Source organism: Pseudochaenichthys georgianus, chromosome 8 (assembly GCF_902827115.2).
Source record: "Pseudochaenichthys georgianus chromosome 8, fPseGeo1.2, whole genome shotgun sequence".
Taxonomy (NCBI): Eukaryota; Metazoa; Chordata; class Actinopteri; order Perciformes; family Channichthyidae; genus Pseudochaenichthys; species Pseudochaenichthys georgianus.
Window position 1 is genome coordinate 16,542,332 of NC_047510.2, and position 24,441 is coordinate 16,566,772.

At 40.5% G+C, this 24,441-nt stretch overlaps 1 protein-coding gene across 1 annotated transcript in view; it reads right to left on the bottom strand.

Moving 5' to 3' along the window:
* The window catches only part of asic2 (acid-sensing (proton-gated) ion channel 2), a 483,151-nt gene extending 468,141 nt beyond the window's left edge, over positions 1-15,010 (bottom strand). The window contains exons 1-2 of the mRNA XM_034089272.2: positions 14,746-15,010; positions 13,397-14,017 (exon numbers count right to left, since the gene is read on the bottom strand). Of these exons, the coding sequence (XP_033945163.1) occupies positions 13,397-13,972 (576 nt within the window). The 5' untranslated portion in view covers positions 13,973-14,017; positions 14,746-15,010. The remainder of the gene's footprint in view (positions 1-13,396; positions 14,018-14,745) is intronic.
* Between the last annotated feature and the right edge of the window lie 9,431 nt (positions 15,011-24,441).

The window sequence follows — 24,441 nt, forward strand, 5'->3', positions numbered from 1 at the left end:
ACTCAGCTACAGTAAAGCCCATGTTAGCCAGTGCGGACCGGCTAAAGGTAGCTCCTCTTAGCCGTCCCCCGGCAACTCCCGAGCAGCAGGGAGACTGGGTGACTGTTCAGAAGGGGCATAACACGAAACTCGCAGGTCCCCACCAACCCGTTCACGTATCTAACAGATATTCCCCACTCAGCGAGACACCCGCTGAGAAGCCAACTCTGGTTATTGGTAGCTCTTATGAGACACGTGAATTTAGAGACCGAAGCCTCCACAGTCACATGCATTCCGGGGGCCAGAGCGGGCGACGTTGAGGCGCATCTTAAACTGCTGGCTAAAAATAAACGTAAATACAGTAGGATTGTTATTCACGTCGGTGGTAATGATGTTTGTTTACGCCAATCAGAATGCACCAAACTTAATGTGGAGTCGGTGTGTAGTTATGCTAAAACAATGTCGGACACCGTAATCTTCTCTGGTCCCCTCCCCAATCTGATCAATGATGATATGTATAGCCGCTAGGGGTGTAACGGTACACGTACCCGTACCGAAATTATTCGGTACGGGCCCTTCGGTTCGGTACACGTGTGTACCGAAGTGTACCGAACGAATATAACGTTAAACGTAAAAAATTGAGAACGTGAACAACTTCTTGGAAGTAATCTGAGGTGCTGCGTCGCAGCATTCAGAGTCATTTGCTCACATTGGGCTCATCGCGTCATAGAGCGAGCAAGTCATTTCATTGGATGAGAGGGCATGCTATGAGAGCTGGTCAGAGGGATGCGTTCAAATTTAGTCAGTAATTTGAGGAACTATCAAAAATTAATGGCGAACGCAGATAATGTTGAGCTCGAAAATCCTCCAGCATCATTGAAGTCTCCGGTTTGGGAACATTTTGGTTTCGCAGTTACGTACAAGGATGACGGACAAAGACAGGTGGACCAAACCAAAGCTGTTTGTCGGCATTGTTCAACTAAAATTGGTTACGCGGCTGGCAATACATCAAACTTGCACACTCTTGAAAAGGCATCACCCGAACGTGAATATAACCGGTACCAAAAGAAAAAAGACTGAAGTGCAAACCCAACTTCCGCTAGCATTTAGCCTCCACCACTCGCAAAAAGTTCAGACCGAGCCAAAGCTATTACAAACGCCAAATATCCTTATGTTGCCATGTTAGCAAAGCGCTACCTGGCTGTATCTGCTACCTCTGTCCCTAGCGAGAGGGTTTTCTCCACAGCAGGAGACATTGCTAGTGCCAGCAGATCTGCCCTTTCGGCAAGCAATGTGGACAAGTACATCTTTCTTTAAACAACATGAAAATACAATGACAAGCAATTCATAATGTCAAGCTGGCTGCTTAGGTACTAGTACAGTAAAGTTCAAATACAGATTATTTCAGTTCATCGAAAAGCTGCACCTTAATGTTTATTTTATTATATTTTGTATTTATTTGAGTGAATATTCACAGTTTAATAATAATAAAAAACCCAAAACTAATAGTTTATGTTTTGTGAGTACTTGTACAGTAAAGTTCAAATACAGATTATTTCAGTTCATCGAAATGCTGCACCTTAATGTTTATTGTATTATATTTTGTATTTATTTGAGTGAATATTCACAGTTTAATAATAATTAAAAACCCAAAACTAATAGTTTATGTTTTGTGAGTACTTGTACAGTAAAGTTCAAATACAGATTATTTCAGTTCATCGAAATGCTGCACCTTAATGTTTATTTTATTATATTTTGCATTTATTTGAGTGAATATATTATTCACAGTTTAATAATAATAAAAAAATATATATGTTTTATTTTGTGAAAAAAAATTCTGCTGTACCGAAAACGTACCGAACCGAACCGTGACCAAAAAACCGAGGTACGTACCGAACCGAAATGTTTGTGAACCGTTACACCCCTAATAGCCGCATGTCATCATTTCAGCGCTGGTTGTCTTGGTGGTGCCCAGCAAACAATGTGGGCTTCGTAAATAATTGGACAGCCTTCTGGGGAAAACCTGGTCTGGATTAAGAGAGACGGCATTCATCCTACTTTGGAAGGTGCAGATCTCATTTCGGCAAACATTTCAGTGCTTTGTGGACTTAATCCATGACAAACTGGAGTTGAGACCAGGAGGCGGAGTCGCAGTCTTACACGCTTCTCTGCGCTCTCTCCTAGGCAGTCATCCATAGGAATCCCGAACCCAATAAAATACCCAATATTAGCGGTGTGTGTGTCTGCCCAAGGACAATTTAAGGTAAAACCTAATAGAGGTGTCATACATAATAACCTAATAAAAGTAAATGTAACAACTACTACAGTGCAACAAAACAGGAAGATTAAATGTGGTCTCTTAAACATAAGATCTCTAGCATCTAAAGCAATATTGGTAAATGATTTAATATCAGATTATAATATTGATATATGCTGTCTCACTGAAACTTGGTTGAGACATGAAGAATATGTCAGCATAAATGAGGCCACTCCACCCAGCCATATCAACACTCATATTGCTCGAGGCACGGGCCGAGGAGGTGGAGTTGCAGCAATCTTTGACTCAAGTTTACTTATCAATACTAAACCAAAATTAAATTATACCTCCTTTGAAAGCCTCGTTTTTAGTCTTACGCATCCGACCTGGAAAACTTTGCAGCCAATCTTATTTGTTACAGTATATCGTGCACCAGGTCCTTATTCAGAATTCTTATCAGAATTCTCTGAGTTTTTATCAACTTTGGTTCTTAAAACAGATAAAGTAATTATCGTAGGTGACTTTAATATTCATGTTGACGATGATAAAAATAGCCTTACTGTTGCATTTAACTCTATATTAGATTCTGTTGGTTTCTGTCAGAGTGTAAATAAACCAACCCACTGCTATAATCACACTCTCGACCTTGTTCTGACTTATGGTATTGAAATTGAGCAACTATTAGTCGAACCGCATAATCCTGCTTTATCCGACCATTTCTTAGTAACTTTTGAAGTACTATTACGAGACTACAAAGCATTAGTCAAAAGCTCCTGCAGCAGAAACCTATCTGTTAGTGCTATAGCCAAATTTAAGGAACAGATTCCACCAATACTTAACTCGATAGCATGTCTGCATGTAGGGGAGGAAACTTATACAAAATGTACACCACCCCAAATTGATCATGTTGTTGATAGTGCTACAGATGCGCTGCGAATAAAATTAGACTCTGTTGCTCCTTTGAAAAAGAAGAAAATAAAACAACATAGATTAGCTCCATGGCATAATGCCGAAACCCGCAAAATAAAGCAAAAGTCGAGACAACTTGAAAGGATATGGCGTTCCACTAAACTTGAAGAATCTCGTTTAATTTGGCATATTACTCTCAATGAATATAAGAAAGCACTGCGTAAAGCGAGAGCAGCCTACTACTCTTCATTAATAGATGAGAATAAGAATAATGCAAGATTTCTTTTCAGCACTGTAGCCAGGCTGACAGAGAGCCACAGCTCGATTGAGCCTTCTATTCCCATAGCACTCAGTAGTAATGATTTTATGTGCTTTTTTAACGATAAAATTGTTACTCTTAGAAACAAAATTAATGACCTCTTGCCTTTGACCAGTATAGTATTATCAACAGCTCCCGGAAACGTAAGTTCTAATATTACACTAGATAGTAAACTAGAATGCTTTTCAGCCATAAATCTTGAACAATTACATTCAATGATTCTCTCTTCTAAACCATCAACGTGCATGTTAGACCCAATTCCAACTAAGCTGTTGAAGGAAGTTTTTCCATTAATTAGCACTTCTTTATTAAATATTATGAATATGTCTTTATTATCAGGCCACAATCATTCAAAGTAGCAGTGATAAAACCGCTTATTAAAAAGCACAACCTCGATCCAGAGGTTTTAGCCAACTATAGACCTATTTCTAATCTTCCGTTCCTCTCAAAAATTCTTGAGAAAGCGGTCGCAAAACAGTTGTGTGATTACTTAAAAAACAATGATTTATTTGAAGATTTTCAGTCTGGCTTTAGAACACATCATAGCACAGAGACAGCTCTGGTTAAAGTCACAAATGACATTCTAATAGCCTCAGACAAGGGACTTGTCTCTATTCTTGTTTTGCTCGATCTCAGTGCTGCATTTGATACTATCGACCATGATATCCTATTACAAAGACGAGAGCACGTAGTTGGCATACAGGGAACTGCTTTAGGCTGGTTTAGGTCCTATCTATCTGAATGCTCTCAGTTTGTACGTGTTAACGATAAATCTTCCACGCAAACCAAAGTTAGCCATGGAGTGCCACAGGGCTCAGTGCTCGGACCTATTTTGTTCACATTATATATGCCTCCGTTAGGCAATATTATAAGGAATCATTCTGTAAACTTTCATTGTTATGCGGATGATACTCAACTATATTTATCAATCAAGCCTGATGAAATTAATCATCTAAATAAAATTCAAGACTGCCTTAAGGACTTAAATACGTGGATGACCTTAAACTTTTTGATGTTAAACACGACCAAAACTGAAGTTATTGTACTTTGGCCCGAAGAATCTACGAAACAAATTATCTAAAGATATACTAACTATGGATGGCATTAATTTGGCCTACAGTGAGACTGTAAGGAATCTTGGTGTTATATTTGATCAGGATTTATCCTTTAACGCCCACATAAAATCAATTTCAAGGACCGCCTACTTCCATCTACGTAACATTGCAAAAATCAGGCATATCTTGCCTCAAAACGATGCAGAGAAACTAGTCCATGCATTTGTTACTTCTAGGCTGGATTATTGTAACTCTTTATTATCAGGGTGTACCAAGAAGTCAGTCAAGTCGCTTCAGCTGATTCGAAATGCTGCAGCTCGTGTACTAACCAGAGTTAGGAAAAGGGACCACATTACTCCTGTTCTAGCTGCCTTACACTGGCTCCCTATAGAACACAGGATAGAATTTAAAATTCTTCTTCTCGTCTACAAAGCCCTTAATGGGCAGGCGCCATCTTACCTTAAAGAACTCATTATACCCTACTGTCCTACTAGGGCATTGCGTTCCAAGAATGCAGGGTTGTTGGTTGTTCCTAGAGTCTCTAAAAGTACAATGGGAGCCAGAGCCTTTTCTTATCAAGCTCCACATTTGTGGAATCAGCTTCCAGTTTGTGTTCGGGCGGCAGACACCCTATCCGTTTTTAAGAGTGCGCTTAAGACCTTCCTTTTTGATAAAGCTTATAGTTAGGGCTGATTAGATTCAGCCCCTAGTTTTGCTGATATAGGCTTAGTTTGTCGGGGGACATCTTACTTCTGCCTTCTCTCTGTCTATACCTGTGTACTCTCATGTTCCGATTAACCCAGCTTCCCCAAATTCTTTCTTTTTGGTGTCTATATACGCCGGGATCAGGAGTCATGGATGATCCTGCGGTCCTGTGTCCTGGATCGCGAGCCCTGGATCGCGAGTCGTGGCTGTGGTCCTGGATCATCGGTCCTGGATGGATATCCTCGTGGATTCATCTTCCTATTATACACACATGCATTTCCAAACATTTGGACTACCTATGTTGCAAATGTATTATCTTTTCAATTTACACACGGCATCTATTGCACGTCTGTCCGTCCTGGGAGAGGGATCCCTCCTCTGTTGCTCTCCCTGAGGTTTCTCCCATTTTTCCCTTTAAACTGTGGGTTTTCTTCGAAAGTTTTTCCTTGTACGATGTGAGGGTCTAAGGACAGAGGGTGTCGTATTGTCATACTGATATTCTGTACACACTGTGAAGTCCACTGAGACAAATGTAACATTTGTGATATTGGGCTATATAAATAAACATTGATTGATTGATTGATTGATTGGTTGATTGATTGATTGATTGATTGATTGATTGATTGATTGATTGATTGATTGATTGATTGATTGATTGATTGATTGATTGATTGATTGATGGAGTGCTAAGGCCACAAGTTGTGTGTAATGGATAATTACTGCTGCTGTACACAGCCAGCACCGTTCCATTGCTGTTCCAACAAGGCTCTGGTCAGACCAATAGACGAGTGGCTGATTAGTGTCTGTGTGATACAGAGCTCAGGGTCCAGCTGCTATCAGGTTTCACATTAGGGCTGAGAGTGTGACAGGGGGCTACCTGGCCTGCACTGCTCCAGGGGGGATTTATATGTATATGTATGTATCTGAAACATGCAGTGAGTGTAGGTCAGACACACTGAGCTGATTCTCTCTGGCAGACACTGATGCAGCTTGTCAGTGTGATCAATCAGCATTTAATCGCGGCTGTAATCACCCATGACAACAACAAACACAGGCAAGGGGAAGTCCAACACATGATCTCCTCAATATTACACCATTTCAACTTTGTGAGGCTCAGATTAAAGACAAATTCACAATGTTCACCACACTTAATTATAAATCATATTCTGACGTGTTATCTCATGATCAATAAAATAAATAGATGGTGATAGATGACGACCTTAATGAGAGTAATACAAGACATTTTGCTCATATTAAGTTATTAAGCGAGGGTCTTTAATTAAGGTGAGATGGCCCACATGATCCAATATTAAACACTGGTAAAACATCTTTTAAATAATCATTTGAAATATTGATCTGCCAATAATAAAATATTGTTATAACCAAAACATCACTTTAACACAAAGTATTGCAAACAAGCACAGAAAGTTGATCTGTAATCTCTTTCACATATTTGATATTTGGGTTTCTATTTTTAAATCAACAATTCTAGTCTATTCTTTTTTTAGGTACATTTCCTGTGGCTTTTGGCGACATTTACAATTTGAAAGTTTGGCTTCATCAGTTAAATTGATTCTCAAACTCAGTTAATAAAGCATTTCCAGTTTTGAATACATTTCAAATGATGTTTTTTAACTTCTTACCACTAATGGAAAATGACACCACATGCATACCAATTGAAGAGCCCAATGTGCTGCGGTCATCCTAAGCAGACTTTATGTGTTGTGCAGTCGCCCCCTGTATTTCAACTAGGGGTCGACCGATTATCGGCCAGGCCGATTATCGGGGCCGATATTCATCATTTGACCGATTATCGGTATCGGCCTTTTTTTTATAAAATTGCCGATAACACTTTGGCTCTGATGCGGCCGTTTCTCTGTCTGCAGTCACCACTCTCTGTACACGAGCAATGTCCCGCCCACAGCGCTATCTGATAGGCTATTACTGAAGTGTCAATCAACACTGAAGATTTTCCGGGCGGGAGCCAGCCATAGAGGCGGGACCTTCTCAGATTACAGGCAGGTGCGAAGAACGCAGACACAGACAGTGGCAAGCAGCAGCGCTGAGCGGCAGAGCCATACATGTGTTTCGAAGGTAAATCAGTTGAAAGCCGAAGTTCAATAAACATCCCAATCCCCTATGCTGAAGTTGCAAAAACAGCACGATCTATTGATCTAATTCTATCAGCTTCCCAGTTACACAGGGACGGGGGAAGTCAGTCAGCGTGCAGCGTCTTGCAGCGGAACTGTGGTGCGGAGGGGGGGCTGCGAGTGAAGCCTCGCAGTTTTTCAGGTTGATATGTGAAGCTCATTAGCTAGCCAACATGTATTTAGCAAATGTTTAGCAAAATATTAGAAGTGAGGCTACTAGTCTAACGTTAGGTCTACTGCAATAGCCTCACTTTTAATAGTTTGCAAAACATTAGCTAGCATAGTGTTTTGCAGTTGCTAGCAGTTTATTGGGATTTTATGCTAGACAGACAGGCATTGGTTTGATATAATAAATTAAGCATTATTGTTAGTTAAGCATGTCAGCCTGCTGCCCCACTTCTTGTCTCTCTAACTCATTGCAGATGGCTGCACTAAAGAAAAGGGCACAGAGAGGAAACCAGTTGTAAGATGTTTTAAAAGTTCATTAAACATAATATAGGCTATGCTTAAATGCATTTCAAAGAAGTTGTGTTGGAGTTTGTGTTATTCTACATTTTGACACCAAGATTTTCTGATTTTACTGCAAATGTATATCGGTTCCATCGGTATCGGTATCGGCCTTGAAAAAGCCATATCGGTCGATCCCTAATTTCAACCGTTAGTAAGTCACTTACTTATATAATAATGTACGAGAGCAGAATGTCACAAAGTGCTTCACAAAAGGCAACTGAAAAAAAAACAGACTTTGAAGAGAAAAACATCAAATGAAAGCATGAGTAAATAAAACTGCACAAAAGCAGGTGTTAACAGATGGCCTCTCTGGATGAAAACTGTACAAACTGTGATCGATCTTCACTCTGATCCCTCAGCATCCTTGAAGAAATGCTGTATTGAAAGAATCTCTCAACAGAGGCTTTTATGTTGTTCACCTGAATGTTGCTGCATGTGGCTGTGCTCTCTTTTAGCTGCTTAGAAAAGTGTTTATTTAGAAAGAAGTGCTCACATGTGAACATAAAAGAACAACCTAAGCAGTCTGCTAGTTTCAAAAACACTGAAACTATTTGAGGCCTCATACAATGTGTGAACATAGGTGGGAATGTGCACACTGATGATGGTGTTTCCCTTTTGTGCCGCGCTCTGCTCCAGTTCCATCCGTCACATCACACTGACTCCCGTGTCCCACAATCCTCCCTACGGTCATTCATCACAATGTCACTCAAACGCTGACTCGGGTCCCTGGAGTTCCATGGTAATATCGTCCCTTTCCTTGTGTGTGTGTGTGTGTGTGTGTGTGTGTGTGTGTGTGTGTGTGTGTGTGTGTGTGTGTGTGTGTGTGTGTGTGTGTGTGTGTGTGTGTGTGTGTGTGTGTGTGTGTGTGTGTGTGTGTGTGTGTGTGTGTGTGTGTGTGTGTGTGTGTGTGTGTGTGTGTGTGTGTGTGTGTGTGTGTGTGTGTGTGTGTGTGTGTGGGGGGTGTGTGTGTGTGTGTGTGCGTGCGTGCGTGCGTGCGTGCGTGCGTGCGTGAGTGTGTGTAATCATTCATGTATGCATATATTGTGGTGTGTACGCCTTTGAATGAATGTGTCTCTGTGCATGGATGCAAGTGTTTTTCTATTTTTGGTCGCCCTTTTTTGTTTCCCTTTCCTCTCAGAATGCGCTGGAGATATGAAGGTGTGTCGCTGCAGTGACAGAGAGAGAAGAGATGGAGGGGGGGTCCACAGAGAGGAGGGGGGGGGGCTCAGCAGCAGCAACAGGCAGAGGGCAAAGAAGATGACAGCGCCTTCTAGTAGCCTCTCTGTCAACGTGATTATCTTTGAACCCTGATTAAGGTCAAAGGCGTATCATACAACATGCACAGTGGTTACTAAGGGGAGTCAGATAGAGACTCATTGGGCTGCAGTGCAAGGCATTGACAGGGCCAAGCTAGCTTTGCATTATCTCCCTAAAAATGCAACAGAAGGAAATTATATAAATGTTCTCCTGGCAGACTTGTAGAATTTCTGCGGCTCACTGAAATATGAATTTAAACTCCGATTAAAGCAACGGGCATGAATAGAATATCACTACGGCCAACATGAGATGCACGATTGTTGTTTTCCACTTAGCTTCTCTGCATTGAGTACCTCCCAGGATTAAACAAAGATATCAATCCGACACTTAAGCTGTAATGTCTTACATAACACACAGCTGTGGTGCAATAATGCTGTTGAATGCTCTGTTAATAACAACAGTGTCCACTCGTAAAATTAAAGACCTCATCTGAGCAGAACGGATCCCAGAGGCAGCTCCACAGTGCGTTGAGCTGTGTGTGTGATGTGTGTGTGTGTGTGTGTGTGTGTGTGTGTGTGTGTGTGTGTGTGTGTGTGTGTGTGTGTGTGTGTGTGTGTGTGTGTGTGTGTGTGTGTGTGTGTGTGTGTGTGTGTGTGTGTGTGTGTGTGTGTGTGTGTGTGTGTGTGTGTGTGTGTGTGTGTGTGTGTGTGTGTGTGTGTGTGTGTTGTCCATGCTTCACTGGTCAGTTTTAAAGGCAGACAAACGGAGAGAACTCTCGTTAATGCAGATCTGTGGACAAGCTTCAAGTGGAAAGTCAGGCTGATAGTTAAGCAGCTGCCCATCACAAACACCATGTAATCACTCTGCTCCATAGAATAAAACAATCGAAGGAAAAACTAAAATGCATTGTTCAACTCTACAAGGAAGTTATGTTTTTTATTAATTTTGGACACTTCAACGAGTGAAAATAAATCCAGTTCCAGCTTCTCAAATAAGAGCTGCTTCTGTGTTCATTCATAGTAAAACTGTTTTGTTAAAGACGTTTGAGCCGACAAAAGTTATATTTCAAGACATGACGCTCTGCCAAGGTTGGAATGTTTCTGACATAAAACAAACGGCTCATTAATTAATGTAAAAAACGAATGGACAGAATAACAGTTGCCCTATGTGTCATTGCAGAGTGGTGCAAAAGAGCACAGTAGAAAACATTCAAGTAACTCTTGTAAGCTTCCGATCCTTCCGCGGGATGACTGTCCCTTTCCCCGTTGAAATAACAAATCACTGTGTCACCAGGGGAGGATTATGTTAGCTCTAGCTAATTAACATTAATAATTTGACAACAGTCCAAAATCACTCTTGTGGCTTCCTTCTGCTTAATGTGCTCTCGCTGGCGTCTGTTCTCAGCCAATGAGTGATTGTGAGGTAAAAGATGCTTTCTCTCCCATTACTAATTACGGTTCCTCAATTCGATACTGCCAATACTGAGTAATGATCCGATACAAGCGCTTTAGGTTCAAGAACTATACATCTGCAGAGTCACTTTATTGAGAACCACTAAAACCACTGTAAGAGGTCATCACTCTGTAAAAGTAACGGTCTATAGCCATGATCTAAATCAGGGGTAGCCAACGCGGTGCCCGCGGGCACTAAGTCGCCCGCAGGGGGGAAATTGGTTGCCCGCGTGCATGTTCTAAAAATAGCACAAGTCATCATGGAGCTCCGTCTAAAAAAATGATTGAATACATTTTTATTTAAAAATGACAATATTGAATATAACATTACATTTAAAAGCACACATTTGTATGAACATATGTAAGTGAAATGGAGATTTGGTGCGTGAAATTGAACTCTGACCCCAGATAGGTTCAGAGTTGAACTCCACGCACCAAATCTCCGTTCCACCTTTAGCTGAGACAAGCTAGCGTGAGCAGCTAAGATGGTGCGCTAGCTGCGGCTTTTACCCTAAACATGGCAGAGAAGCGAAAGAAAAAGTACTGTTTTCAAGACGTTTGGGAGGAAGAATTCTTTTTTACTACAGTGAAAGAAAAGTGTGTATGTCTCATTTGCGGTGCGACTGTGGCGATCGCAAAGCGGAACAATGTGGAGAGACACTTGAATACGTGTCACAAAAGCTACAATGCTAACTACCCACCTGGCAGCGCACTACGGGCAGAAAAAGCACGTGAGTTAAAGGCAGCAGTCTTTTTTCACGAGGCCGGTGAAAAAGACACAAAAAGCAACGGAAGCCTCATTTAGAGCTGCTCATTTTTTGGTAAAGAACAGAGCTCCGCCAGCATGTAACTAGCCTCCATTGCCTTTTCAGACACTTTCACACAATCCAACAAACGGTCTTGCTGCCTCTGGTTCAGATCCTGCGCTCTTTTGAAGTAGGCCAAGTTTCTCTGGACATGGAAGGGATGGGTCACGGCTCTCTGTTGAACAGGACTTGCGAGTGGCCCTCTCCTCAGTGCCACCAAGGATTAAAAAGATCTGCGCAACCCGACAGGCACATGTATCTCACTAATGTTTAAGTCGGCAACATATTTATAATAGCACATTTATTATTTATTTTATTATTATTATTTATTTTCAATGCTGAAATGTTACATTTATCATTTGTAGTTCAGGACCACGGATAGTGCAGCTTCCTTGCATTGACAGTTCTCTGTGCTGAGTTTCTGCTGAGTTTCCTTTGCCTCATTTTTAATGCTGTGACCTGTCTGGTTTAAATGAGTGTGTTGCTGCTTTGATGAAGCCTATTTTGATAAAGTTTCAAATATTTCTGAAATATTTCGTTATTAAATATTTCATGAGTAATATAGTTGTCTTTGTCACATTTTATTTGGCATGAGTAACAAATTATGCACATTTACAGATATTTTACATTATATGAGTGATAACACGTGTTATAAGGGCTATTTTGCACAATAGGTGTGCCTTGAGATTTTTACTTGTCCTTGGTGTGCCTTGGGCACAACAAGTTTGGGAACCACTGCTCTAATGGATATAATGAGATATGGTTTCAATAAAATGTCACTCAACCCTACCCCTATTCCTTAATTATTATTATAATAAAAGTGAATGCCATGCAGTGTTTTTGAAATCAATGTATACTTGAACTGCATTAGCAGGACATCAAAATGCAGTATTGGTGTTCAGTGTGATGGATTACACAACTCAAGAGTCTGCCAACCGTCGAAAACTGCAGAATAAAACTCGACACTCAAAAGAAAATGCTGAAGAAATGTAAAATATTTAGAGACATGAGGTGTGAGAGTGAAGTACTCCTTAAAAAAATATTTGAACATCCTGTCTGTCATTGAAGAAATAACAGATGAGTTTTTGTAGGACAGTCAGTTTTCTCAACGAAAAATCCGGGTTGTTCTATTTAAAAATTATCATTCCTCTTTTGAGTCATTCAAAGACAGTATGTGGGCACTTCATCTACTCACTGATGGACTAAATCAAAAATGTGTAAAGTGAGTGCAAGTATGCAACAAGTGGGTGTTCAGAAAACTGTTTCAGTGACATAACCAACAGCTAGAAATTGTTCGATTTGATCTGCCAAAAAGAGTATTTTCTGAAAATGTTAGCCTGAAATCATTACATTTCACCACCAGAACACTGGCTGGCTCGTTGGATTTTGTAGTAAAAGCACATTATTGAAACAGAACAAAGGGAACAACAGGCTGCTACACCCAAGCCAAACTAGAGGAATAAATGAACACCAGAAACCTTCCAAATAACGCTACAGTTTGGCTGCATTTTGCTGCTGCAATACCAGAACTCCTTATATGCTCTGATTGTTGTAAAAAGAAATACAAGTCGTTTGCTAGAGAGGAACAAAAGGCATTTGGGGGAATTTACTTTTTACTACGGCCCCAGACAATTCAATGTATTTCCTTCAGTGGCCAAAATACCTGTTGTAGAACTGTACATATCAGTAAGCACAGAGCTATTATGTGAAGACTGAGGACAACGACACAGTAGAGAATATATTTGCAGAACAAATCGGGAGTCAACCTTTGCAGCAAAACCTCAGCAGGAGTAAACCCAGCATAGCAGCGTGGGAGGGAAAGAGCAGCTATCAGTAAACATCAAGCCGTTTTGCTAGCAGCAAAGCAAATCATCCATTTCTGTAAACTTGCAGGACTATCAACACCTCAGAAGCTGAGCCCTCTGAGGACTAGGATGCTGCAGGAAGGCGCTGACCCCAACAGAGCTGACATTTAAAAGAAGACAAGAGTGGACTCACGGTTTTGAAGTCGCTGTGGCTGCACTCCTGGCCTTGGTAACGGCAGTAGAGCATCATGTCTTTGAGGTCGTGGCCGACCCTCTCGATGAACTCCTTCATGCTGAACACCTTGGGCTTGTACTCGGTGAAGTTAGATCTCTCCTGGAGGAAAGCCAGCACGTCGGGCTCGGCAAGGTGAGGCTGGGGGATATTCAGGTGCACATCCAGCAGGGACAGCAGGTCCCCAGCGTGGTACAGATCGTTGCGGGTGAGGTGGCTGAAGCGGTAAGAGTTGAGGTTACAGACGGTCACAGCGGGGAACACCAGGGTGCTGGAAACCACGGCGTCTACGCTGGTCACATGAGGGTAGGAGAAGAAATAGGCCAGCCGCTCGGCACTCTCCAGAGCTAATAATCCCAGGCAGCCCAGCAGAGCCGCAGCCCAGAGCAAGCGGCGCACACTTGGCTGACCATAAGGGAAGATGAAACGCAGGCCGTGCAGCGTGCTGCTGTGAGCGAAGGCCTGCCAGGAGGTGGGGTGCAGGCTGGAGCTCTCTTGGCTCCCCTGACTGCCACAGCTCTCCTTTAGATCCATCATCAGCCCTCCAGCCCCTCGGCCAGGGTTCCCCAGGTGCACTAACACCTGCAGAGACAGAGGGAAGGTCAATAAGACACTGAAATGCACAGTCCATAATCATATTGAGCAAGAGAAGAGCCAGAGAGAGAAACAGAAGAAATGTTGAAAATAGAGGCATCAATAGTGAAATAGAGAGGAAAAAAGTACGAGACAAAAACAGAGCCCTGCAGCAACAGTGACTGAATAAAACACACAACAACTGAACATTTAAAGCAAAGCAACAACTGAACAGAAAGTATACACAAGGAGGCACAGACCTCAAGAACCCAAATAACTACTAAAGAGCGTGAGAGAAAGAAGAAAGAGGCTCCCTTCAGGGCATCCCTTTCCACTCTCCATCACTCCCCTGAGCTGAGAGTTACTGTGGCTGCCAGCCCGCCTGTGGCTCCTATAACACCTCCAACACCCCACACACACACACACACACAAATACGACCCAAATCCCAAATTGCCCCCCACCCTCGCCTCCATCATCTGTCGCCCATTGTGACTGCTCGATTTCAGTGACAAAAATCCCAGAGGTAAGTCCTCTGTGGCACCCGGAGCGAGAGGTGAGAGTCACTTAAGCCGCAAGCCAATCAAAGCTGCGTCTGTGTGTTTAACGTCCCGACTCATCTCCATTCAAAAACACACACTCTTTCATGCATGAGTGTGCACCCAAATTGACACACACACATACGTCCAGGCTTTTCAGGATCTCCCATGCACCCCAACTAAATGACAAGCCTAAGCACCTCTCCGTTCAGCCTAGCGATAAGACATCCAGTCGGCGCGAGTGTGTGTGTTTGTGAGCCTCAGGGCGCACGTGTGTGTTTGTGTGTGTGTGAAAGAGAGAGAGAGAGAGAGAGAGAGAGAGGGGAGCTGTTGATGATCAGAGTCGCTGGTTAGTCTTGCATGCCGATCCTAACTCCTCCTGTTTTCCTCTGGGCAGATACAGCCGCTTTCCCTCCTCTTCCCAGCTCTTCTGTGGCGGTGGCGAACAACAGCGGAGCCGCGAGAGACGCACACACACCACCACACATGCTCGCACAGAGGAGGAGAGAGAGAGGAAGGGGTGGGGGGGGAGAGGAGGGAAGACGGACGGCACTCTCCTCCTTTGCTCTCTCCACAGCAAAGTCACTTCTTGAATACGTTTCCTTTCTCCTCCAACACCACCACCTTCCTGCTCTCATTAATCCATCAGTCTTTCATATTTCCACATCTCGTCTGTCAAAGCAAACAGAGTGATGGATGGATGCAAAACGGAAGGCTGACGGAGAGACAAATAGTAGAGGGGAAAACAGTGGCGGTTGCTTGGTCGGGGAAGGGTGGGGGGTGTATGTCATGTGAAGTGAAGCAGAAGCAGAGATGGAGGAGTAAAGGAGGTGGACGGGAGGGATGAGGATAAAAATAAGATAGGAAAACTATAAAAAGAGCGAGCAAGTGAGCGAGCAAGTGAGCGAGCAAGTGAGCGAGGAAGTGCGGTCACCCCACTGTCACACAGAGGGAAGTCATTCAGACAGATAATGTCACGTTCACAGGAGAGAGATGTAAAGAGAATAATAAGTGGGTTTGTCATGTGTAATGAAACACTGTTACTGTGCACGATATCTGTGAGCTGAGGCATTTCATCTTTGTGAGTAGTAGTGTGTTTATCATTATTAGTCAGTATGTGAAGAGATTCAAGGGGAGGGCAAAGGGAAAATAATATAAGCATGTTAGGGTGTTAATATGTGGTGATAGATAGATGATACTGCAACCAGGGTGTCTTTAAACAGAAAAGGAAAGGGCTATTGTAAATCAAATACATTTGAATTTCCCTTCATCAGATGGAGATAGTTAAAAGCTTCATAAAGTGGATTTTGTCAAATTGTGAGAGAAATGAAGCTTGTATGTATTTGGAAGGCAAGTGTTGAAGGGAAATTTAAAACTCAAGAATATGTAGTATTTTTATATATTCCTTAAAATGGTATTATATCACTACAGCAATAAAGACGTTGGTGGTATAGTGGTTAGTATGGGTATCTGCTGATCCAATACTACAAATCACAGTATGGCAGTGTGATCCTGATCAGCCAGCTAACAGCACAGGAACACACTTCACCTTCTCCAGGAAACATCACTTAACACCTTGTTCCAAATTCCCCGCCCCTCACTACAGAATACTTTTGTCTTGAACGCAGTTAAAATAATCAGACAGAGATCATAAAATACAGCCATAACAAAACAATGAAAGCAGCTGTTACAGCTGTGCCACACCTCATAATTAATGACATCGGTTTCAAAAGAGGGCTCCAAGGGAAGGATGTCTTATTTTGCTAGATGCCTGTTGCCTCGATTCCTCTCTCCTCTCTAACCACTGATGCTGACATCTACTTTGTTATGTTACTTTCCTGTATCACACTCACTCGCATTCTGTAAAAGCTTAGGTTGTCATTCCAACATGCTAATTCATCTGATATTCATTAACATACTAGCAACACCCTATATGTTTATAACAGTAAGTCCAAAGAAAATTTCTTAGATAAACGTCCTTCCAAAATTGTGCATAGAATATCAAAAGATACCAACGTGTCTTAAAATCACAATGCGAACTACTCTTAATATTAGGTAGGCTAAGTGATTTAACCATAGCAGTATGAATGTAACTAAAGCCAACTTATGTTATATTACATCACGCCTTAGACACCTGCTATGCATCAGAAGATATTTCAATTACTAAATGATATTTAAAACACACTTTAACCCTCCTGTTGTCTTCGGGTCAAATCTGACCGATTTACTACTTTCATCAATCATAACTTCTTTGTTTTACATTCGATTGCATTAAGGCTATGACATCCTTCACAGTAGACATTTGAACATATACAATTGCTGACCACCACTTTCATTGAATTTTGGATGATTTAGTCAACTTTGTAACACCCATGGTGTTCCCGGTCAAAAATTACCGCCATAAAGAAAATAAATTAGAAACCATCCGGATCAGATAAAACACACAACACACACACACACACACACACACACACACACACACACACACACACACACACACACACACACATACTCTAGATGTGTTCACCCCCTTATGTGCCCAATCGCCCCATGTGAATCACACCTGGTGGCACTCACAAACACACACAGAACAATTTGACACATTTCCCGCTCTTATGTGCTCATCCCCCCACATGGATCACACCTGGCACACGCAAAATGTTGAGTGTCTATTCTTTGTATATTTACTGCAGTTTTTCATGTATACCAGTAGTCTGATACAATATTTACAGTTTGAAAGGGTGTTAAATGAGATTTGGTGATGATTAATGGTGTTTGTGTTAATGTAAGTTCAAATAGGACCGGTCAAATTTGACCGAGAACACCAAAGTAAGGGGGGCAAAACGAAGACAATAGGAGGGTTAAAAGGCTACAGATATATTTGACTCTGCTCCTGTTAAATGGAATGGTCTACCTGTGATGTATATGTATTATTTATTTAACTAGAATTCCCACAATGATAATGTATGCATTAGTATCAGTGTATACAACAGCCATTGTACACTATTTGTGTTAGATTTGTTTACAATGTCAGAGAGAAGAAAAATAGTAGGCTACTGTAAAATAAACACGGTATAAAAGTAATAACAACAGTAAAGGTTAACTTAAGCTTGGACACTGAATACATTGCTATGCTGCTGATTTATTAAAACCTCTGACACATCCCCCAAAATGAGAGAAAATGTAACACATAGCAATTTTAACACTGTTTCAATTTAAGATGTTGTTGAATCTGGAAACAGTAGCAAAATACCGTTTTCTTATGGAACTTGTTCCTTGTTTAACACACGTGAAAATGTAATGCTAGCTAGCCTTTCTGCTAACTATCGGTTAGCTAGCTAGGTTAGGTAGTGTTGCACATTAATATTTTAAGGCTAGCGAAGCATTCTAATTTGTCATCTTTTTTTAATACAATGGTGTTCTAATTCCAACGTGTTCCATTGTGTAAAAACTGAATTAATACTCAATACCTGTCGATATATTACCATCAATTACAGCTAGCCGGGCGGTTAGCGAGCTCACCTGTTGTGCTGCAGGTGGGTGGCGTCAAGCTCGTAGTTTTAATCCTGCTTTTCATCATTTCAAGAAATGTCATCTTGCATTGGAGAGTTCAATAGCTACACACTATAGCCTACAGATAATAGTTCAGGAGCTTGTGTCCTTCACAAACAATCTAAGGGAAATAATAGAAAAAACGAAATAGGTAAACACATTTGTAAAAATGGCAACCTGAAGTGATTGAGGATTACAGAATAAAAGCATATGACATAGAATAGCTCATACAACTATATTAATATTTTTGTTATGATGAGGACTAAGAAAAATATAGTACACAAATTAAAGCAGTGAATTAATGCAAAACATCATATAGTAAAACACTTAGTGTTTTACTATATGATGTTTTGCATTAATTTAACTGCTTACATACTTTTATCACACCAGAATAAGGCTCTGAATGCAGGACTACTCTTGTACTGGAGTATTTTTTACAGTGTGCTAAAAGGATCTTAATATGTTTTCTCTTTCACTGTTAATGGTCTAACAATTATTATTATTATTATTATTATTATTAGTCTGTGACTTCTTTATATTTTGTTTATTACTTCTTCATAGTATGACAGCCTGTTGTAAAATATGTAGGAACAAATGTAAACTGTCAAAGTATAGTGTCCAACGGTCTCTGATGTAAAAACACAGGCATGCATTTTGGTGGACACAACAATGGACCATATCAGTGGCAGAATGGATTTTTGTGTAACAGACCAAACACATTTGTAAAATGTTGACAACTTTTCCCATAATATCACACATTGTTGAAGCCAAGAATAAACAAATACACCAAAATAGTTTACACATTGTCAGTATAAAAGGCTATTTTCAATGTTCATCTTATCTGATCATCACTTCACGCTTTCAGCAATTTGCTACAACACAGAAACCCCAATTATAATGACTGAAAAGAGCATTTTATTTTCATTTTTCTATAATTTACCCCTATACAAGTCTTCACCCACACACACTGTCAGTCCATCACAGTGTTCACTATGTGTTGTGGTCAAAGACAGCTGCAGTGTTTGTTGGTTTCTTATCAACTTAATTAAGCAAATCTCCTCTTTTTCCACTGAGGTAATGAGTATAGTTTTACAGGGATTAAACAGTCTCCAGGGTTGAGAATTAGGCATTATGCTTTAGAAATCTCGTCTGCCTTTAATCCATCCAGCCAATTTTCCATCCACAGGATTATTTAAGGCAAGTCTTGTTAGCCTTATATTCTTCCCTTTTTAATTTGCAAGGTATTAGTGTTAAAATGTGCAGTGCAACACTGAAATATGAGCCTTATAGTTTATTCTTTATGCCGCAGAGTAAAGGCATTCATTTGCCTTCTTGACTTGGATTAACAGTAACAGTAGATAATCAGTCATACAGTTCAAATATATCAAAGCAAATGTACATAAGAGCAGATGGTGTTGACTAATTAAAGGCAACCCCAAAAGAGTGTTTTAGTAAACCCACCAAGTACTAACAGAGCCACAGTCCTGGGAATGATTCTCCAAGTCTGATGAACTCTTGCTAATTTATTCCCTCATTTAGTGTTTTGATGATCATGTCTGACATGTTGCCAGGAAATCTCACATAAATGCTAAATTGGTCACTATGAAAGCCAAATCATTTTTATTCACATCATATTTATACTCACCGAATGCTTCTATGACCCCTCCTGCCCTGTGTGTGGAGGGTGTGGAGGGCCGCATCTGTGTTGGCTTTGTTTCTTAACTTATTCAGGGTTAAGGTATATTATGTCTCCCATTTGTATATAAATACAACACTGTATGCAATGTAAATATGCATTCTATATTATTTCTACAGAAAATACTGCATTAGAGAAACTGTACAATGCTAGATTTCCAAATAATTCAAGATAACACATTGTCACAAGTTTTGGAATCCTGTTTCACAAATGGGAGACACAAACACCCTGAAAACATGAGTTGTTCTGAGAAACATGTTGGAGAACACCAAATTAAGGAATATGTAGTACAAGAATGCTGTTCACTTCATATCACCAGCAGTTCAACAGAAAATATTAATACATTAGGTTTGAATACAAGGTTCAAACTTGATCGGACACTGACATATCATTATCGTCATAAGCTTACCAAAAACACTCACTATACTTTATCGTATATTGTGAATAAGGTCTCCAGCTCGATGTATTTTAAAATAAAGTTAAATAAATGTTAAAATGCATTCAATTTAGGTGAAATGTAATCACTGACAACTTGACAGACATTTCAGTAAAAAGCATGTCTTCTACCATGAAGTTAGCAATTATTCTCCGACTGTGAAGGATCAACCACAAGGCTGAGCTTGTTAAAAAAGATGGCCGTTTGATATTTCAGGCCGCTTCATCCAAATCTCAGAGAGTTAGCAGTACTTTACATCAGAGATGAGAACGTTTTCTACCCTCTTGGGTATCTAACCCAAACCACAGATAACTATTTTTTACAAATCCTTAAAAAGGGTTAGTAGGCATTTATTAGACAGTGCATGAGACTGAAAGAGTAATTACACTTTTGGACTATTTTAATGGCTTATGAAAAACAATAAGCTCTTACAAGACGGATAATTATGAAGTGTGAGTACCTGACTTGGCAAGACAGGGCACAGTTGATGTTTTACCTCTGGCAAGACACGGTTAAAGTTGAAGGGCAAATTATGTTCAGAGTGTGATCACTCAGTAGCTGCAGAATAGCTGAATCGGACCTCCTTCCCCTTTTGAGGAGGTCTTAATTGGTTGATGTGTAGATAACAGAAGTAGCAACCCGGTCTGAACGTGCACGCACATACACGCACTTTCAAAGAGCCTTCTCCTATTTAATTCAAGTTTCCCTCCAATTAAAAGTCTTATCTTCAGGTCTCTATCTGTCTCTCATAAGCTCATGAACTTGACTAATGATGTCCACTAGGACCTGAGCTGCCAGCGTGGGTGTTAAATGCTACCCCCTGCTGGCTTTATTTCTAAATAAAAAAATAATAGGAAAGTCAATGTTTATGCTGATTTGAAATGTTCTATTTTTTTTTTTACATTGAATGGACTTAATGAATAATTGATTTATTGATGATTAAAATAATCTGTAGTTGCAGCCTTAATGCATTTACAGACTATATCGTAAACTGTTCTAATTTCAGCCAATTAACTCGCATTTGGGATGATATACAATGCACCTTATTTCATAATTCCCACTTCCTCTTTTAAACATAGTCCAGGCAGTTTCAGCAGCTGCAGTGTACACCAAATAACAAAGAGGCAGAGGATTAACCAGATTTATTTTGACAGTGAAGCAGAGTAGATGATGAGTTGGGAAAGCCTCCATAAGAGCCTGTTAGTCACGGAGTAACTCCACTCTTTTTAGTCTTACGCATCCGACCTGGAAAACTTTGCAGCCAATCTTATTTGTTACAGTGTATCGTGCACCAGGTCCTTATTCAGAATTCTTATCAGAATTCTCTGAGTTTTTATCAACTTTGGTTCTTAAAACAGACAAAGTAATTATCGTAGGTGACTTTAACATTCATGTTGACGATGATAAACATAACCTTACTGTTGCATTTAACTCTATATTAGATTCTGTTGGTTTCTGTCAGAGTGTAAATAAACCAACCCACTGCTATAATCACACTCTCGACCTTGTTCTGACTTATGGTATTGAAATTGAGCAACTATTAGTCGAACCGCATAATCCTGCTTTATCCGACCATTTCTTAGTAACTTTTTTAGTACTATTAAGAGACTACAAAGCATTAGTCAAAAGCTCTTGCAGCAGAAACCTATCTGTTAGTGCTATAGCCACATTTAAGGAAGAGATTCCACCAATACTTAACTCGATAGCATGTCTGCATGTAGGGGAGGAAACATATACAAAATGTACACCACCCCAAATTGATCATGTTGTTGATAGTGCTATAGATGCGCGGCGAATAAAATTAGACTCTGTCGCTCCTTTGAAAAAGAAGAAAATAAAACAACATAGATTAGCTCCATGGCATAATGCCGAAACCCGCAAAATAAAGCAAAAGTCTAGACAACTTGAAAGGATATGGCGTTCCACTAAACTTGAAGAATCTCGTTTAATTTGGCATATTACTCTCAATGAATATAAGAAAGCACTGCGTAAAGTGAGAGCAGCCTACTACTCTTCATTAATAGATGAGAATAAGAATAATGCAAGATTTCTTTTCAGCACTGTAGCCAGGCTGACAGAGAGCCACAGCTCCATTGAGCCTTCTATTCCCATAGCACTCAGTAGTAATGATTTTATGTGCTTTTTTAACGATAAAATTGTTACTCTTAGAAACAAAATTAATGACCTCTTGCCTTTGACCAGTATCGTGTTATCAACAGCTCCCGGAAACGTAAGTTCTAATATTACACTAGATAGAAACTAGAATGCTTTTCAGCCATAAACCTTGAACAATTACATTCAATGATTCTCTCTTCTAAACCATCAACGTGCATGTTAGACCCAATTCCAACTAAGCTGTTGAAGGAAGTTTTTCCATTAATTAGCACTTCTTTATTAAATATTATGAATATGTCTTTATTATCAGGCTATGTTCCACAATCATTCAAAGTAGCAGTGATAAAACCACTTCTTAAAAAGCACAACCTCGATCCAGAGGTTTTAGCCAACTATAGACCTATTTCTAATCTTCGGTTCCTCTCAAAGATTCTTGAGAAAGCGGTCGCAAAACAGTTGTGTGATTACTTAAAAAACAATGATTTATTTGAAGATTTTCAGTCTGGCTTTAGAACACATCATAGCACAGAGACAGCTCTGGTTACTAAGGAATCATTCTGTAAACTTTCATTGTTATGCGGATGATACTCAACTATATTTATCAATCAAGCCTGATGAAATTAATCATCTAAATAAAATTCAAGACTGCCTTAAGGACTTAAATACGTGGATGACCTTAAACTTTTTGATGTTAAACACGACCAAAACTGAAGTTATTGTACTTGGCCCGAAGAATCTACGAAACAAATTATCTAAAGATATACTAACTATGGATGGCATTAATTTGGCCTCCAGTGAGACTGTAAGGAATCTTGGTGTTATATTTGATCAGGATTTATCCTTTAACTCCACATAAAATCAATTTCAAGGACCGCCTACTTCCATCTACGTAACATTGCAAAAATCAGGCATATCTTGCCTCAAAACGATGCAGAGAAACTAGTCCATGCATTTGTTACTTCAAGGCTGGATTATTGTAACTCTTTATTATCAGGGTGTACCAAGAAGTCAGTCAAGTCGCTTCAGCTGATTCAAAATGCTGCGGCTCGTGTACTAACCAGAGTTAGGAAAAGGGACCACATTACTCCTGTTCTGGCTGCCTTACACTGACTCCCTATAGAACACAGGATAGAATTTAAAATTCTTCTTCTCGCCTACAAAGCCCTTAATGGGCAGGTGCCATCTTACCTTAAAGAACTCATTATACCCTACTGTCCTACTAGGGCATTGCGTTCCAAGAATGCAGGGTTGTTGGTTGTTCCGAGAATCTCTAAAAGTACAATGGGAGCCAGAGCCTTTTCTTATCAAGCTCCACATTTGTGGAATCAGCTTCCAGTTTGTGTTCGGGCGGCAGACAGCCTATCCGTTTTTAAGAGTGCGCTTAAGACCTTCCTTTTTGATAAAGCTTATAGTTAGGGCTGATTAGATTCAGCCCCTAGTTTTGCTGATATAGGCTTAGTTGTCGGGGGACATCTTACTTCTTCCTTCTCTCTGTCTATACCTGTGTACTCTCATGTTCCGATTAACCCAGCTTCCCCAAATGTCTTTCTTTTTGGTGTCTATATACGCCGGGATCCGGAGTCATGGATGATCCTGTGTCCTGGATCTTGAGTCGTGGCTGTGGTCCTGGATCATAGGTCCTGGATGGATATCCTCGTGGATTCATCTTCCTATTACACACATGCATTTCCAAACATTTGGACTACCTATGTTGCCAATGTATTATCTTTTCAATTTACACACGGCATCTATTGCACGTCTGTCCGTCCTGGGAGAGGGATCCCTCCTCTGTTGCTCTCCCTGAGGTTTCTCCCATTTTTCCCTTTAAACTGTGGGTTTTCTTCTGAAGTTTTTCCTTGTACGATGTGAGGGTCTAAGGACAGAGGGTGTCGTATTGTCATACTGATATTCTGTACACACTGTGAAGTCCACTGAGACAAATGTAACATTTGTGATATTGGGCTATATAAATAAACATTGATTGATTGATTTGATTGATTGACTCTGATGCTCTGGCTCTCTACAGACAGGGCCTGGTAAACCTTTTTTTAATCAAGCAATCCTCATGTGGCTGTGATGCACCTCTAAAAGCATGGC